The sequence below is a fragment of the Tupaia chinensis genome, unplaced genomic scaffold (assembly GCF_000334495.1).
Source record: "Tupaia chinensis unplaced genomic scaffold, TupChi_1.0 Scaffold144262_1, whole genome shotgun sequence".
NCBI classification, from domain to species: Eukaryota; Metazoa; Chordata; class Mammalia; order Scandentia; family Tupaiidae; genus Tupaia; species Tupaia belangeri.
In genome coordinates, this window is record NW_006204120.1 from 3,062,693 (window position 1) to 3,080,111 (window position 17,419).

The following is a 17,419-nucleotide window of genomic DNA, read 5'->3' on the forward strand; positions in this document are numbered from 1 at the left end:
GTGAGACTGAATCTTGTATTTGTGCTTGGCACACAGTAAATGCTCAATAAATGGATTTATAGGATTTATAGGATTTGGGTAGATGGACATAGTATACCATGGGGAGTGGAGCAGAAATGCGAGACTGAAAATGCATACACATCGACATGGTGTGTCCTGGAAAAGGAAGCAAGGAACATAAAGCAGAGGGTCTGTATAAATAAAGATTGGGACCGCGTACCCAGATTGTCACATTGTGAAATGGAAATGTCCTGCTTTGGTCTACAGGGAACCTTTTAGAGGATTTTGAGTAAGGAAGGGCAGCCAAAGATTCTTTCAGGAAAAAATTAAGCTTGACAGTGTTCAGTATGAATTAGGGGAGAGAATAACCAGAGTCAGAACTAGAAAATTATCACAAACTCATAGGTATATGGTTATGAAGCCCAAGGAGTTAGGGTAACTTTTTCAGTAAATGTTGTCAAGATTCGTTGACAGGTTTTACTGGAAAGAACTCAACTTCTAGAAACAAATACAGCTCAGTCTGATGATTTGTTCTGGTTTTAAAAAGGTAGTTGTAATATTTTGATTCTTTTTTCTTTGCAAATACTCTGCTTCCTCATATCAACCCGGAGCACAGTATTTCTTCTTTTTCTAATCTCATGTATCAAAGAAGTGAACAGACTTGCAGATAACCTCTTTCCCGGGTGTGACGGGGAAGTGTTGGATCTTTCCTCTTACTTGCCAGTACTTCTTCTATGAAAACTTTATTTCTCAGGGAGGATGAGAATTATTATTAAATAGTTTCTTTTCTAAAATCCATCCATGTTTCTCCTTTGACAACTTTTCTTTCTCTTGTTGAAGTAGTTCTGGGCAGTGGGATTTGGTTTACACGCCTGTCAGATAGTTTGAATGTGTTTTATTTGCACTTGAGGTTAGCATTCAGGGTGATTTCTGTGCCCATATTTTGAGCATGTATAGATTTTTTTCATCTCTAAGTTATGAGAATAAGTTACATGAAGCAGTACATCAACATTTAGCGGTCTTTTTCATTTTCAGCTCTCTTGGTGTGGTACTAAAATGTAACATGTTGCTTGGGATCAGTAGATGGTGTAATGTTACGTCCCTAGACTCCCATGTAGTTGACCGTGGTTCGCGTCCTGGATCTGGTGGCTTAAACTCACGCCGGGCACGTGCATGTGCATATCCAAGATTCTGAAAGGAGAATGGAGAAGGGATTGCTGCGTGGCCATCCTCCCTGGGGTGATATCTCGCTTTCTCTCCTCTGTCTCTCTTTGTCTTTCTGGTGAACACATGTACTCTATAGTAAAAACCTCCCCCTCCCAAAAAAAAAGTAACATGTTGCTTAGAAAGTGTATCTTTATTCTTATCTAACCAGTACTTGTAAATAGAACCATATACTGATTCTAAGCCTTTTCTTTTTCTCTCTTTTTAAGTTTGCTATAGGGTGAGTGTGCTTTCCAGAAGGAGACAGAAGGATGGGGGCAGAGAGAGAAAGTAAAAGTGAGAAATCCTTAGTCCATTCTCTTCTCAGGATTTTGAACACATTACATGTGCAGCGTGATTTTCAAACTGCCAGGACTGGTACTCAAACTGTGCATCTGGCCATGTGAAATACAGCCACCCTACGCTCCATACCACCTGCTGACTCCCAAGTCTTTTAACTTTAAATTAATATTTTCCACTATAATTTATACTTTGAGGGACCAGCTCTATGACCTGGTTATTGGGAAAGCTAGATCCCACATGGCAAACCGTGCAATTGGGAGTCCTGGCCTCTACCAGCTTGAAAAAAACACTGGGCATGACATCTGCAGGTGGCATGGTGGCTAAAGTGCTGGTACTCTATAGTAAAAACCTCCCCCTCCCAAAAAAAAAGTAACATGTTGCTTAGAAAGTGTATCTTTATTCTTATCTAACCAGTACTTGTAAATAGAACCATATACTGATTCTAAGCCTTTTCTTTTTCTCTCTTTTTAAGTTTGCTATAGGGTGAGTGTGCTTTCCAGAAGGAGACAGAAGGATGGGGGCAGAGAGAGAAAGTAAAAGTGAGAAATCCTTAGTCCATTCTCTTCTCAGGATTTTGAACACATTACATGTGCAGCGTGATTTTCAAACTGCCAGGACTGGTACTCAAACTGTGCATCTGGCCATGTGAAATACAGCCACCCTACGCTCCATACCACCTGCTGACTCCCAAGTCTTTTAACTTTAAATTAATATTTTCCACTATAATTTATACTTTGAGGGACCAGCTCTATGACCTGGTTATTGGGAAAGCTAGATCCCACATGGCAAACCGTGCAATTGGGAGTCCTGGCCTCTACCAGCTTGAAAAAAACACTGGGCATGACATCTGCAGGTGGCATGGTGGCTAAAGTGCTGGACTCCCCCATGGCTGACTGCAGGCCAAACCCTAACCCTGAGGCTTGAGGATCACATCAGGAATGTGTGCATGTGTGCCCAGAATCCCAAGAGGAGGCTGAAAGAGAAGGGATTGTGGCATGGCCATCCCCCCTGAGGGTGACTGCTTACTGTCTCTGTCTCTCTTTCTGGTGAGTGCATGTGCCCTGTGGCAAAAGAAAAAAAGAAAAACACTGGGCATGTGTGCTTGTGCCCAAGGTCCAAACAGGATGGAGAAATGGAGAAGGGATTGTGGCATGACCACCCTCCATTGGGGGGTACTTTCTTCCTCTCCCTACTGCTACCTCCCCTCCCTGCAAGTGTATGTCCCCTCTAGGAAATTAAAAAAAAAAGTAGTTTGAATTTTGATTTTTTCAAAATGTATAAGGTTTTTCGTAGAATATCTCAGAATTTAGGGTTGTTTCTACATATTTATTTTGTCACTAGACATGTATAGAATAAAATAAGTACAGTAAGAGCTATACATATAAGATCTCAGAATCTTGAGTAGAGAAAATTAATGTTTTTTTTTTTTTTTATTTTTGGAGAGGTTTTTGCTATAGGGCGCATGCACTCGCCAGACAGACAGAGAGAGAGACAGAAAGCGAGAAATCACCCCCGCAAGGGGGATGGCCACGCCGCAATCCCTTCTCCTCCATTCTCTTCTCGGGATCTTGGGCACGCACACGTACGCACCTGGCGTGAGTTTAAGCCACTGGGTCTGGGACTCGAACTGAGGTCGACTATGTGGGAGTTCAGTGACATAGCCATTACGCTTACTGCTGGTCCCATGGGAAAATTAATGTTTGGCCAGAACAGAAAACACTGAATGGAGAAAGTGATATTTAAGAAGAGCTGTGGATTGATTACCTAGAAAAAGGAAATTAAAAAAAAAAGTAGTTTGAATTTTGATTTTTTCAAAATGTATAAGGTTTTTCGTAGAATATCTCAGAATTTAGGGTTGTTTCTACATATTTATTTTGTCACTAGACATGTATAGAATAAAATAAGTACAGTAAGAGCTATACATATAAGATCTCAGAATCTTGAGTAGAGAAAATTAATGGTTTTTTTTTTTTTATTTTTGGAGAGGTTTTTGCTATAGGGCGCATGCACTCGCCAGACAGACAGAGAGAGAGACAGAAAGCGAGAAATCACCCCCGCAAGGGGGATGGCCACGCCGCAATCCCTTCTCCTCCATTCTCTTCTCGGGATCTTGGGCACGCACACGTACGCACCTGGCGTGAGTTTAAGCCACTGGGTCTGGGACTCGAACTGAGGTCGACTATGTGGGAGTTCAGTGACATAGCCATTACGCTTACTGCTGGTCCCATGGGAAAATTAATGTTTGGCCAGAACAGGGAACACTGAATGGAGAAAGTTATATTTAAGAAGAGCTGTGGATTGATTACCTAGAAAAAACTTCCCAAGAAGGCTAGGGAGGAATACAGTGTAGTCAGTAAAAAATACATATAGTAATAAATTATTTACCAGATTATCCAGGACCTGTACAGTTCTGACTTAATGGAATACCATTTCTGGAGTTTTAATATCTTAAATCTACAAGAGAGTGATCCAAACAAGTTTTGACAGATAGTAGAATGATTGGATTTAACACTTTGCAGTAGCTGTCACCTGCCAAAACATAATTAACTACAATTTTTACCTTGTCAGAGAGCTAGTCCCTTGTAGTTTGCACTACCCTGCATGCGTTGCTCAGTCTATTACACTGTTAGGTTTCCAACTGGGCATGCTATTACCACATACTATACCAGATCACGATTTAAACATTGGATGATGCTTTAAAATATTTTTAGCACAGTCCTGACATTTGGTAGCTTCTCCCCACTCTCCACACTCCTTCTCCACCCTTGAGAGAGAGAGAGAGTGAGTGAGAGAGAGAGAGAGAGAGAGACTGACTGACTGAGACAGTGTTTTGTGAGGCGCAAGGAGTTAGAAAAAGATGAGAGGCATTGATGTCATGTTATTTATTGTTTAATTCAGGAGGAGCATACTAAGCTCTACCAGCGCTTGCAAAGTGCTTCTTCCTCCCTTCTGGAGCTTATAACGCTCAAGGAGAACCCTCACTGGACACTTCCTCCCTCTTAGAACTCACAGTGTGGGGAGCCGAGCTGAGCTGAGCCAAAACCTAGTGAAGCCAGAGGCACCAGGGCTAGCTAGCTGAACCGAGGCCGAGCTGAGCCCGGCTATCTAGCTGGTGGACCAACCGGGTACCTTTCTCTTAAAGGGACTGTAAACAGCAGTGTCTCATTGCCAAAACCAACCTGTTGCACATGTACATGTGCATTACCAGCAGTGGCATAAATCAGCAAAGTCATAATTACATAGCAAGGACATAAGCACAGTACAACTAGTAACATAAGTTGTTTACTCTATGGCTCTTTAAGCATGTTAAGGCAGGAGGTGTGGGAGCCTGACTCCGTTTTCTCTACAGACAGTATTTTTGATAGGGTCTCACCATGTAGGGGTCTTCCCACCCCAGCTTCTCAGTTAGCTAGGATTCCAGGTTTGCGTAGCCATACCTGGTGTATTCGAGTCAGCCCAGGTGCCAACCGGAACCTCCAGCCCCCAGCCTCCCAGGTGTTGGCATTACCTGTACACACACTGTGGCTGGCCTGTCTGGCTTTTAATATTTAGACTTCTGGAAAAATCATCTTGAGTTATGGTTGGCTGGAGGATAGCGTACATGATAGGGAAGGGGAGGAGATAAACCTGGTAAAGTTACTAGGTATGGGATTTTTCTAAATCATGAATATCATTTATCATGAATGATAAATGCTGAGTTGTTTTTGTTTTGTTTTTGTGTTGGAGGTGGAGAGATGGAGGTACTGATGAGAGATACATTAGATCTAACCAGTTGCCTTCTAGCCAACAGAAAGATGAATTTCTAACCCGTCAATATTCCTCTTGTAAGCATTTTGAGTAATGTTGTTGGACAGGATCAGGACATCAGGGATGGACATCTTCCTCTGTGAATGTGAATCTGTCATTCACCACTTCAGAGGCCACCAAGCTCAGTTCTATTTCTTCAGACAGGCAAGCACTTACCTGTTGGAGGCCAAAGAGAAAGCTATGTACCAGGGGAGGTAGAACTAGAATGGGTTATCTTCTCCAAAACCTTACAGACAGTAGAAAAAGAAACTTAACACTTCTTATACACCAAGTATTTTACAAAGCAAACCTATGAAGTAGGTCCTTGTTATTTTTCTCTTTCTCAATACAGGTGAGGCAGAGGGAAGTCAATTATATAGTCCAAGTGTGGAATAGTGATTCAAATTTAGGTCTGTTTGGCTACAAAGCTTATGCCAGACATAGGGAGTTTCTATTGTCCCTCAACCCGGAGTCTCTTTAATGTGTTATCTTCCTGCAGGTACAAAAGTGAGGTGGGAATTTCTGTGTTATTGGCGTTGTCAGCTCCGTAACTTGAACTTTGCGAAAACTTTGAGTAAACAATGCCTGTCATAGATTGGGTTCCCTGGGCACTTTATTCTGAGGTGGAGATGAGCTTGTAGGGCTTTATTAGGGAGCCCTCTTGGGCTCAGCACCTGTGACAGGAAATGACTTAAGCAGTATAGGGGAGTGGGTTTGGTGCAGTCCCAGTGAAGCCAAGGATGATTCCACTGGGAGCCTGCCTTAGCTGCTCTGAGCTGGGATGAGGTAATACTCTGTATCCACCAATGGATGGGATGTGGTTTGTCCAAGGAAGAGGGTGTGACATTGGCAAGGGGTCTCTTCAGTGGTGGCAGTGCCAAAGAGGGGTAAACAGCTGAAGGCTGTCTGTCTGCCACACACTCCAGTAGCTAGGGGAATAAGGCCTTCAGCCTTAAAAAGGAAAATGAGTGTCATGTCACAGTGTCCTCTATAGTGCCCTGAGTTTGCTTGTACTCTAGAGAAATAGGACACTGGAGACCAGTAATTGGAGAATTAGATATTTGATGAAGCAAAGTTGGCAAAGAAACTTAGGGTAGTGACATTTGCACTATCATCTTAGTGCCTTGGCTTGATCTTATGACTGTCCAACATGAGTGTGTAGAGGGGTGGATTGATTCATCCAACAAGCTTTCAGTGATTGTCGGCCTCTGTGTTAGGCTCTGAGTCCGTTAGAGTGAGCAAAAACGACACGGGCCATACTCTGTAAACTGGGATTCATGCCCCAATACAGGTCATACGCATTGAATCAAATATCAGGCCTAATGAAAAGAGTTACAGAGAACACTGACGCAGGAAATACTGTTCTGCAGCTGTAAATAACAAAGGAATTTGACCTACTGAGGGGTGGTCAATGGAGACTTTCCTGAGGAGATGGTGGAAACAACACAAGGTAACTCATGAGAGGTATGTGGACAAGAATGTTGTGGAACCTTGGAGACATATATATTATATATATATTTTTTCCTTTCTCTCCCTCTTTTCAGACATAATGGACTAGGATTTCTGAGAAGCCTGTTTCCATAAGCTCTTGGTGCAAAGTTATGCCATTAATATGTTATTGTATTCTACCTTTTAATACCTTAGCAACCTTCAAAATTAAGCTGCTGAGCTTTCCTAGGAACCTGCAATTTCATTATAATGACTGTGCAGTGTGAGCTCCAAACTTGCTTTTACCAATTAACATCTGGAACACAATCTGTTGTTAAGTCAGCATTTGCTTGTATTAGATACAATGTATTGTACTGAATTTGACTCCTAAAACTTGTTTTAATGTATGATCTATAGTTATTTCACATAGAACTATTTTCTGGCTGTTTGAAGGCCTAACTTGTAGTCTCTACCAGTGTGACTACAGGAAAAAAGTCTGATCTGGTAAACGGATTGACAAAGTATGGTCTAGACCAAGAGTTCCAAGGCTCCAAAACATTCCTGTCTTCCCTTTATCATAACATTTCAAGGGGGTAGCAGTGAGGGGAAGTAGTAGCCATGAAATTGGAAAATGCCCCACTCTACTGTGGACATTTCTTCCTCTTCCCCCTTACTATAAGATAGCTCTCTGAGCTAAGGCTTCCCTCTGAGGAGGAAGTGAGGTGTATTAAAGTGAAGATTATGGCCACACCTGCTGTTGCACAGTAGTAGTATTGTTTCCTGCAAGGCTCAATACCACATAGCTAAGTGTGAATTTGGATACATTGGATTAGCCTGAAAAACATGCCAGGCATGTGCACCTGGGATACTAAGGAGCTGGAGGACTAGGGAAGGGGATTGAAGCATTATGGGACCCCGTTACCCTCTCTCTCTCTCTTTCATCATCGAAAAAAAACTAATAAAGGTGAAGTTCTGTTGTAGGTATATTTCAATATTAGTGACATTGCCATCAACAGGAGCAAGCGTTTCTTTAGTTTCTTTAACCATATCGTTATTAATACCTCTGTTTGTACTATTCTAGATGCTAGGGATATGATAGTAAACAAAACATACACAAAATCAGCCTATGCAGACAGGTAGAGAGAACAGACAATAAGCAAGCACATACATTACAGATGATGTCTTTCTGAAGAAAAACAAAGCAGGATAATAAAGTGTCTAGAAAGTAACTGGGGATGCTATTTTAATTAGGGTGGGGAAAGACCTCACTGAAAAGATGGTCCTTGAACAGAGACCTGAGAGAGTTTATGGAGCATGTCCTGCAGATACATGTAGAAAGCCTATTCCAGACAGAAGCTACAGCAAATCGAAGGCCTCAGATGGAATATGCTGGGAGTGTTTGCGATCCCCGTGGTTTGAGTTAGGTAAGTGAGAAGGAGAGTAGCAGTGGATGAGGTCATGGAATAGCAGAGGGGCCCAATCATCTAAGAGATTATAGGGCTTTTATTTTGGGTGAGTTGGAAAGGCCATCGCCATAGAGAGGTGGCATGATGTTATGGCCATAGAGTGTGGAACGAGACTTGCCAGGCGTAGGCTCCTGGCTTCACTTTGGGTGATTGTTAGACTGTGGGCAAATTATAACTTTTTGGTGCTTCAGTTTCTTCATTTGCAGAGTGGGATCATGATAGGGTTGTTGTAAGGATGAAATGAAATGGTATTTGTAAAGTGCTTAGCAAAAGGACCTGGCTCACATAGTAAGCTCTGTGTCTGTTAAATAAATAGAAAGGTTTTGAGCAGAGCAGTATTGTCTGCCTTCGGTTTTAAGATGATCACTGTGGCTGCTGTACTAGAGTAAACTGTGTATGGGCAAGAGTAGAAGCAAAGAAACCAGGAGGCTATTACAGTAATTATACAAGAGATGCTGGCGGGTTGGACTAGGATGGTAACTTGGAATTGGTGAGAAGGAACTGGAATCTGGACATAATTTGAAGATATAGTTCGCAGGTTTTATCAGTTCATTGGATGTGCAGTGTTAGAAAAAAGGAGACATTCAAGATGACTCCACGGTTTCAGCCCAAGTCCCTGGAAGAATAGAGTCGCCTATTACTGAAATAAGGGAATTTGTAGGAGGGACAGGTTTATGAGGGACAAATATGAGTTCTAGTGTGGACTGTATATGTTACTAAATATAAAGCCTACTCAATATTCAGACAGTTCGAGTAGGCAGTTGGATATAGGAGCCGAGATTTGGGAGTTGTCATTACACAGATGGTACGTGTCACCATGAGACTGGATGAGATTATCTAAGAGGAGTGTGTGTAGACGAGAGGGGAGGTCTGAGAACTGAATCCAGGGCTCTCTGAAGCTAAGAGGTTGGAAAGGTAAGAGAGTATAGAGAAGTAGAGCAAAATGGAGAGAAGGTGATGACTCAGAAGCAAAGTGAAGAGAGTGTTCGTAGGAAGAGGAAATAACTAGTTGCACGTATCGTTGGAGCATTGTAAGATGAGCACTGGCATGGAGCTGGCAACGTGGAGGTCTTCAGTAGCTCTGTAATCCATTTTAGCGGTGTGGTGGAGAGGACAGCTTGTCTAAAGGTAGCCTAAATCAAAGTGGCAGAGGAGTAAGTGTAGATAGCTTTTTTTTCTTTGAGAGGTTTTTGCTATAGGGCGCGTGCACTCGCCAGAGAGACAGAGAGAGACAGAGAGACAGAAAGCGAGAAATCACCCCTCTGGGGGGATGGCCACGCCACAATCCCTTCTCCTCTGTTCTCCTCTCGGGATCTTGGGCACGCACGCACACACGCCCGGTGTGAGTTTTAAGCCACCGGGTCTCAGATACGAACTGTGGTCGACTACATGGGAGTCCAGCGACATAGTCATTACGCTAACTGCTGGTTCCGTAAGTGTAGATAGCTTTTACAGACAACTTTCTCATGGAGTTTGGAGAAATGTTACAGTGGGTGTGAGGGATTATAGCATCTGCCCTTACTAAATGCGTGATCTTGAGCAAATTAGTCAACCTCCTGGTGCCTCAGTTTCCTCATTTGTAAAGTGGAAAAAATAATGTGTGTGAGAAGTAAATGGTTAACGTATTTAAAACATTTAGGGGAGTTCTTGTCATTTAGCATAGGAGGGGTCTTAAAGTTAATAGAAAAGTGGAATTCAGTTTGAGTTTATTTTGGTTCAAAAAATTCGAAATTCAGGCATAGTTTTTTCATAATGTGCATTTTCCACGAATGTTCTGAACGTTGCTCTTATTAGACAAGTACTGCTATATAACCTGTTAACCAGACTCTGTAGCTTCAAACAATGCATATTATTCCAAGTTTGTGTGGGTTGGGAGTCCTGATTCAGCTTAGGTCAGTAGTCTGCTTCTGAGTCTCTCGTAGGTTGCAGCCACGGACTTTCTTCTCACCTAAAGTCTTGAATGGGGAAAAATGGTTTCTGAGTTCATGATCACAGAAGTTAGTTTCTTCAGGGTGTTGGACTATGAGTCTAAGTTCCTATTTGGCTCTTTTTTTGGGGGTGAGAGGTGTTTGCTATAGGGTGCGTGTGCTCGCCAGAAAGACACAGAGAGACAGAGAGACAGAAAGCAAGAAATCGCCTCCCAGGGGGGATGGCCACGCTGCAATCCCTTTTCCTCCATTCTCCTCTTGGGATCTTGGGCACGTACTTACACGCGCCCGGCTTTAGTTTAAGCCACCGGGTCCGGGACTCGAACTGTGATCGACTGTGTGGGAGTCCAGCCACATAGCCATTACACCAACTGCTGGTCCCCCTATTTGGCTCTTTGTTGGGGTCTGCCTTAGTGTGTTTTTCTCTTCTTTTTTCTCTTCAGCATAGCATATTGCTTCATCAAAGGATGCAAATTGAGAGAACACTGAGAGAAGCAAAACAAAAGCCACAATCTCATAACCTAATCATAGAAGTGACATCCTATCACCTTTGGTAGACGAGTCACAAGTTCTGCTTCCACTTACAGATAGGGGGTTAGACAGAGGTGTGGTGTCAGCGGATGGGCATCCTAGAGTCTTGCTGTTAGCTTGAGAAATATATGGTCTGTGCTTCCCCATCCTAACAAATAATCGAAAGACAAGGAAACAAGCTAATCGCAAGGTTTAATTGAAAGACAAGGAAACAAGCTAATCGCAAGGTTTATTGGGAAAAAAAGATACATTCCATAGACAAGAGAAGTCAATGGCAAGGGAGGCAAGGGCAGGGTCCCCTTTATCCTGTTACTTGTTAGACCCTTGTTTAGTCAGATAAGTACCTCAAGGTGTCCAGCTTGCAACTTTTTATCTTTGTTTTTCCCATTTTATTTTGAGTTTGGTGAATGCTACAAAGTAAGAGGATTTGTGGGCACTTCTTAAGGCTCTGTGTTTCTGTATTCTAACTAGTGCCTAATAGTGCTACATTTGATGAGGCCTTTGCAAGCTGCTGTTATTTATTATTGTCCTAATGGGAATGATTAAAGGGTAGAGGAGAGAAGTAGTAGGATAGAAGGAAAGATATCTCTGATTTAGTAACAGGGAAAAAAAAAAATCAATGTATAAGTTAAGGGGGCGATTGTAGATCATCCATTTTTAAAAAAGAATTATTTATTTAATTTTATTTATTATTATTGTTTAAGTTGACCAGAGAGAAAAAGAGAGAAAACAAGCCACCAGGTCTGGGACTAGAACCACAGTCAGCCACATGGGAGTGCAGTGCCTTAACCATCACACTACTTGCCAGCCCCCATCCATTGTTTTAAAAGAGGAAAGCAGAGTGAAATAACCCAGTTGTGGCTAAGTGGTAGATTTAGAAATTCTCTTTGGATTATCTTTCCATGAGGGAAAAGGAAGTCGGGTTGTCAGCACAGAGGGAGTCAGAAGGAAGAGGTGTTACAGGTTTGAGAAGTGAAGACAACATTCTTCTGGAGATGGGGAGTGACTTGACTATGGAGGTTTAGTTAACTTGCCAGGCATACTAAATGCTTGATGTTCATAGTCATGTATTTAATGTGAGACTAGCTAGCAGGACAGGGAGTTTTTCTTCAGATGCTCAAGTATAAGGATGGAGGAAGAGGAGAAATAACTCAATAAAATAAGTGAATAAATTAATAAGTAGAGATTGGTTTTGATAGATGGAGGTTCTGCCAGTCTGGTATTGACATGGGAGTGCTGGGTGATCAGACCCAACACCCATGTTGATTCTCATCCTATGCTCATAATGATTTAGAGATGCAGACATAGAGAGGAGAGTAAAGCAGAGTTTATTAGGGAAGGAGAAAAAACTTCCAGTGTAGTGAAAGGGGACTCAAATGAGTTGCAGAAAAAGGACTGGAAAGGAGGGTTTTTTTATCCATCAGTCTTGGTAATGGGCAGCCTCTTTGATAAGAAAGTGGACTTTAGAAAATAGTTACATGGTAGTCTGAGTGATTTATTACCCTGTTCTTGGTTGGATCAGCAGACCATAGCTTTCTTGTTAGAATACAATTACTAAATAGAAACTGTTGCCCTTAGCTACAATTGCTTTGAGTCTCAATGCATCTTGCTTTTAGCTGTGAAAACTTAGCCACTGTGACTCCATCTTGGGTCTTTACCCTGTCTTTGTGCTCAGTATCTGTTTCCTGCCTTATCGGTAAAAATCATAAATTCTTGGGAACCAGCAGTTAGCGTAATGGCTGTGTCGCTGGGCTCCCACGTAGTCGACCGCGGTTCGTGTCCCGGACCCGGTAGCTTAAAACTTAAGCCAGTCTAAGATCCTGAGAGGAGAATGGAGGAGAAGGGATTGCAGCGTGACCATCCCCCCTGGGGGGTGATTTCTCATTTCTCTCTTTCTATCTCTCTGTCTCTCTCTGTCCGTCTGGCGAGTGCACGCGCCCTATAGTAAAAAAAAAAAAAAAAAAAAAACAACTCTCCAAAAAAAAAATCATAAATTTTTAAGAGACATGTAAGAGGTGTATATTGCACATTAACCAGACCATAGAGGAAAAACACAAGACTTCATTAAAAAGAAAAGCACAGTGAGTGGGTCTAACTCAACTCGGTGTGAAAAAGGGAGATGAGAGCAAACAAATGGTTGTAATTGTGGACCATGAAATTTAGGTTCATTAGAGAAGTGAGGGCATAAGCAGGTGGGGGACAGTAATAATTGTTCATTAGAGTCGGTGAATGGAAAGACAGAATTGCTGAAGTACTGAGGTGAGAGCCGAAAATTCAGGATTTGGCGGTCAGAATGGTTGTATTAAATGCAGGTTATGGAAGGTGTATACCATTATTGATAATGCAAAGGTGTTAGGTATCTAAAAATAGTTTTTTTTGAATCAATATCTTGGAATATTATGAAAAAAAGACTATATCTGTTCCTTAAGGAATGTATCTTGTGATTGATTGAGAGACTGGTCTGTAGAAAAAAGTTTTTCCTTTGCATTGACATGGAAGTTAAAAATTTAAAGACAGGGACCAGCAGTTGGTGTAATAACTATGTCGCTGGACTCCCATGTAGTTGACTGTGGTTCGAGTCCCAGACCTGATGGCTTAAACTCAAGCTAGATGCATATGCGTGTGTACCCAAGATTCTGAGAGGAAAATGGAGGAGAAGGGATTGCTGTGTGGCCGTCCTCCCGGGGAGGTAATTTCTGTCTCTGTCTCTTGTCTTTCTGGCGAGCGCATGTGTCCTATAGCAGACACCACTAAAAAAAATTCAAAGACAAAGCAACAAGCAAAGGGTAACTTAGGCAGATTTCAAGATTGAGACCGTAAGGTAATAATTCTATACAGTTTAACAATTCAAAGGTTTTATTATTTTTTAGAATTATTTTATTTAACTTTATTTATCCATTTTAAAATTTATTTAAATTTCACCAGAGAGCAACTGTGTGTGTGTGTTTGTGTGAAAGAGAGAGAAAGAGAGCAAGAGAGAAACTGAAAAAACAAGCCACCAGGTCTGGGACTTGAATCACAGTCAGCCATGTGGGAGTCCAGTGCCCTTAACTACCATGCCAACTTCTGGCCCCATTCTGTTATTCCTAAAAAAAAAATTAGATTTTTTTGCTTTAGGGTGTGTGTGCCTGCTGGAGAGAGAGAGAGAGAGAGAGAGACAGACAGACAGAGACAGACAGAGACAGAAACAGAGACAATGAGAGGGAAAGTAAAAAATAACTCCCCGGGGGGATGACCACACTGCAGTCTCTTTTCCTCCATTTTCCTCGCAGGACCATGGGCACGCACACACAGACACTCAGCATGATTTTTAAGTCACTGAGTCTGGGACTTGAACCACAGTCAGCCATGTGGCAATCCAGTGATGTAACTACTACGCCATCTGCTGGTCCCTCAAAGGTTTTACTTAATGTTGTAATAGGATTTGTTCAGATTAATTGTATTAGGCCTGACTGATAATATTGTGGACATTAACTACCTTAACTAACCAGTATCCACTTTAACATTGTAACAACACCTTGATTTTGCTTGTATAAACCATTATTCCCCCATCCAGTCTGTGTGATTCTGATGGTGTTGACGACTCCCCCCAAAGATGTCTTTCACTCAAGCTGTCAGTGGATACAATGGGTACAATGATGTATCCAGGGATGAGCACATGACCCAGTCAGCGTCACAAGTCACAAGTTTTTGCTAGAGACTTTCGGAAGGGAGTCTGCTGCTCTTTAGAAGCTGCTAACTGTTTTGCTGCACAGGGAGAAACCTGTCCAAGAATTGAGTCAACATTAGGGAGAAGAGAGCTACCAGATGGTGAAAGAGCCCTGGTGACATAATTTGAACCCTTACTCAAACTACATGACCTTTGGTATTTTTTAGGTACTTGGGTCAGTAGATCCTTTCTTTTTAAGTGATTTTTCTGCCCCTCATAATCAATGGAGAACTAATGTGTAGATAGGGTTACCATGAGGAGATTGACACACCCTCTAAGCTAGTTTGAATGAGTGGAGTGCAGTGTAGTTGAAATTTCTGTTAAGATGTGGCATCTTCCAAAAAAACTCATTCCTTTTGATCTTTTTTTAAATACTCTTTTTCAGCCCACATGCTCTCATGAGCGTCAGCGTGGGATAGCCAAAAGAACACCAGACCAATCTGGAGTCAGGTCTTGTGTCTGGTACTGGGTGTGTTATTTCAGTGTTTTGAGCCTAAGTTTTCTCATTTATAGAACGAGGAGAATGGTAGTGATTTTGCAGAGTGATTGCAAGGCTTAACTAGAATAATGCATATAAAATATCTAACTTGGTATCTGACACTGTCCGTTCCCTTCCCTCCTCCTCTCTCCAACTTCTCGTATATTGTCTGAAACACAGTAGTTGTCAGCAAATTTGAGTGTGACGAGTGTATAATACAGGTTGAGTATTTCTTATCCAAAATGCTTGGGAACAGAATTATTTTAGATTTCAGATTTCTTTTGGATTTTGGAATATTTGCAAGTTTATGATGAGATATTGATGAGCTATCTTAGGAATGGGATGCAAGTCTAAACATGAAATTCAATTATGTTTCTTATGCACTTCATACAAATAGTCTGAAGGTAATTTTATGCAATGCTTTGTATTGTGTTTTGACTGGAACCAGTCACATGAAGTTAGGTGTGGAGTTTTCCACTTGTGGTGTAATGTTGGTATTCAGAAAGTTTTGGGTTTTAGAGCTTTTCAGGCTTTTGATGTTTAGGTTAAGGATCTCAACCTATAATTGAACAGATACCATTCAGGGTCTTCTTTTGATCCTTTTATTCCTGAAATTTTTTGTTTATTTAATAAGAGAGAATGATTAGTTGAGTACCAGGGTCTTACTGTGTCTTGATTCTCCTGCTTTAGCCTCTCAGGTAAATAGTGCAGTTAGCAAACTTGGCTTTTTTAGGTCTGACTGGGAATTGAACCTGAGCCTCCCATGTTGTAGTCTGAGCTTCAAAGTAAGTTACATCTTCTAGAGTAAACCACTGTGGCTGGATCTATTCCTGAATTTGTACTGTATCCAAAGTCCTGTAGTTTATTGACTAATAGTCAAAGACTTCCTTTTTTTTTTTTTTTCAATTAAAATTTTGCTAGGTAGAATTTTTTCCTTCCCAGCTTTAGCAACCATCACTGATTCATGTTATCATTCCAGGATTACTGTGAGAAGTAAGAATGATACCCAACACTCACCAAGTACTTTGTTCGAGTAAGGCATGATGGCCCACATTTTAGTATTTCATTTACCTCTAATATGATAACCTTGATGGAATGTTAACAGTGTCTTACTGATTATTGTGTCCAGACTTCTTAGCTGAAGTGAGGTAAGCTACAGAGTAGGGACTCAGCATGTACTGTTCCGTTACCTTTTTGAGAATAGAAACCCTTCTGATTGTATATACCCAATTATGGACACAGTGTAATACATTGGTTAAGAACCTAGACCCTCGTGCCAGACTGTCTGAGTTTGAATCCTGGCTCCATCATTTACAAATTATACAACCTTAGGTAAATTATATATTCAGATTTATCATCTGTTAAAGGAGGGTGTAGTCATTAATGATATCTGTTTCATAGAGATGTGAGAATTAAATGTGTTTTCAATGAAAGATGCTTTCAATAGTGTCACTATTATGAAAATGCTAGCTAATATTACTACACTTTATATTATTTCAGCAGATCTGACATCATAGTAGTCCAAGGTACAATCTTACACATAATAAAACTTGACTTTTGAAATCATCCTAAACCTAGTGGTATTTCTAAATAATATTGCTGTCATCAGTGTTATCCTCCTATGAGAAGTCTTTTTCTGGTAGCTTTTTTCTTCTCTGGTCTTTTATTAGACTTACTTGGGAACATAAATTAGCACTTCATTATTGTAAAGTTGTTTAAGCCGTGTTAGTTTTGTGCCATCAACTAGAGTGACTTTCAGCTCTTTGAGAGCTAAAATTATATCTTACGTGTCTTATTATCCCTTATCATGTAAAACTGCAATGAGAACTGATAATTAATGATCAGTTATTAGAGGCAGAAAAGAAAACAAGCATTTTGTGTTTAAAAAGATCCGTTAACATCTAAAACATCGTCTTATTGGTGTCTGTCTTCGTTTTAGGTTCCTAAATATTTGTCACAGCAGTGGGCTAAAGCTCCTGGAAGAGGTGAAGTTGGGAAACTGCGGATTGCCAAGTAAGTTATTTAAATATTACTGACATTTTAAAAGCTGTTTCTTGAAATTTTCCTAAGTGCTTTTAAATGTGACTATAATTCTCAGTCAGATAGAGAATTTGTTTGGAATATGAGAAGTAATGAGCATACGAAGACTTGTTTTTTGTTTTTGTCATTTTTATTTAACTATATTTATTTACTTATTTAATTTGACCAGAGGGACAGAGCAGAGTCGGCATGGGGTGGGGGAGTGAGAAAGCAAGTTGCTTGGTCAGGGACTTGAACCACGCTAGGCCACGTGGGAGTCCAGTGCCCTTAACCACCATGCCACCTGCTGGCCCCATGTCAAGGCTTATTAAAAGATGGTTAGGTGCCGTGTGAGGAGAAGTGTTTGCACGTGCCCATGCACTCACGCACACATACACATCCACACACCCTCTTTCCTAGACATGGGATGTGTAAATATTTTGCCATGTTTATTGGTACAACACAATGGCAGTGAAACAGTATATAGTTTCCTTTCCCTCCATCCTCTCTACAGCCTGTGAGTAGGTGCTCAAGAGCTGGATACACTAGCGAAAGAGCGTTTAGGACG

The 17,419-nt window shown here is 41.2% G+C and overlaps 1 protein-coding gene across 1 annotated transcript in view; it reads left to right on the forward strand.

Moving 5' to 3' along the window:
• Positions 1 to 17,419, forward strand: part of GTF2F2 (general transcription factor IIF subunit 2) — a 197,642-nt gene that overhangs the window by 1,560 nt on the left and 178,663 nt on the right. The window contains exon 2 of the mRNA XM_006166506.3: positions 16,772 to 16,845. Coding sequence (XP_006166568.1) covers positions 16,772 to 16,845 — 74 coding nt within the window. The remainder of the gene's footprint in view (positions 1 to 16,771; positions 16,846 to 17,419) is intronic.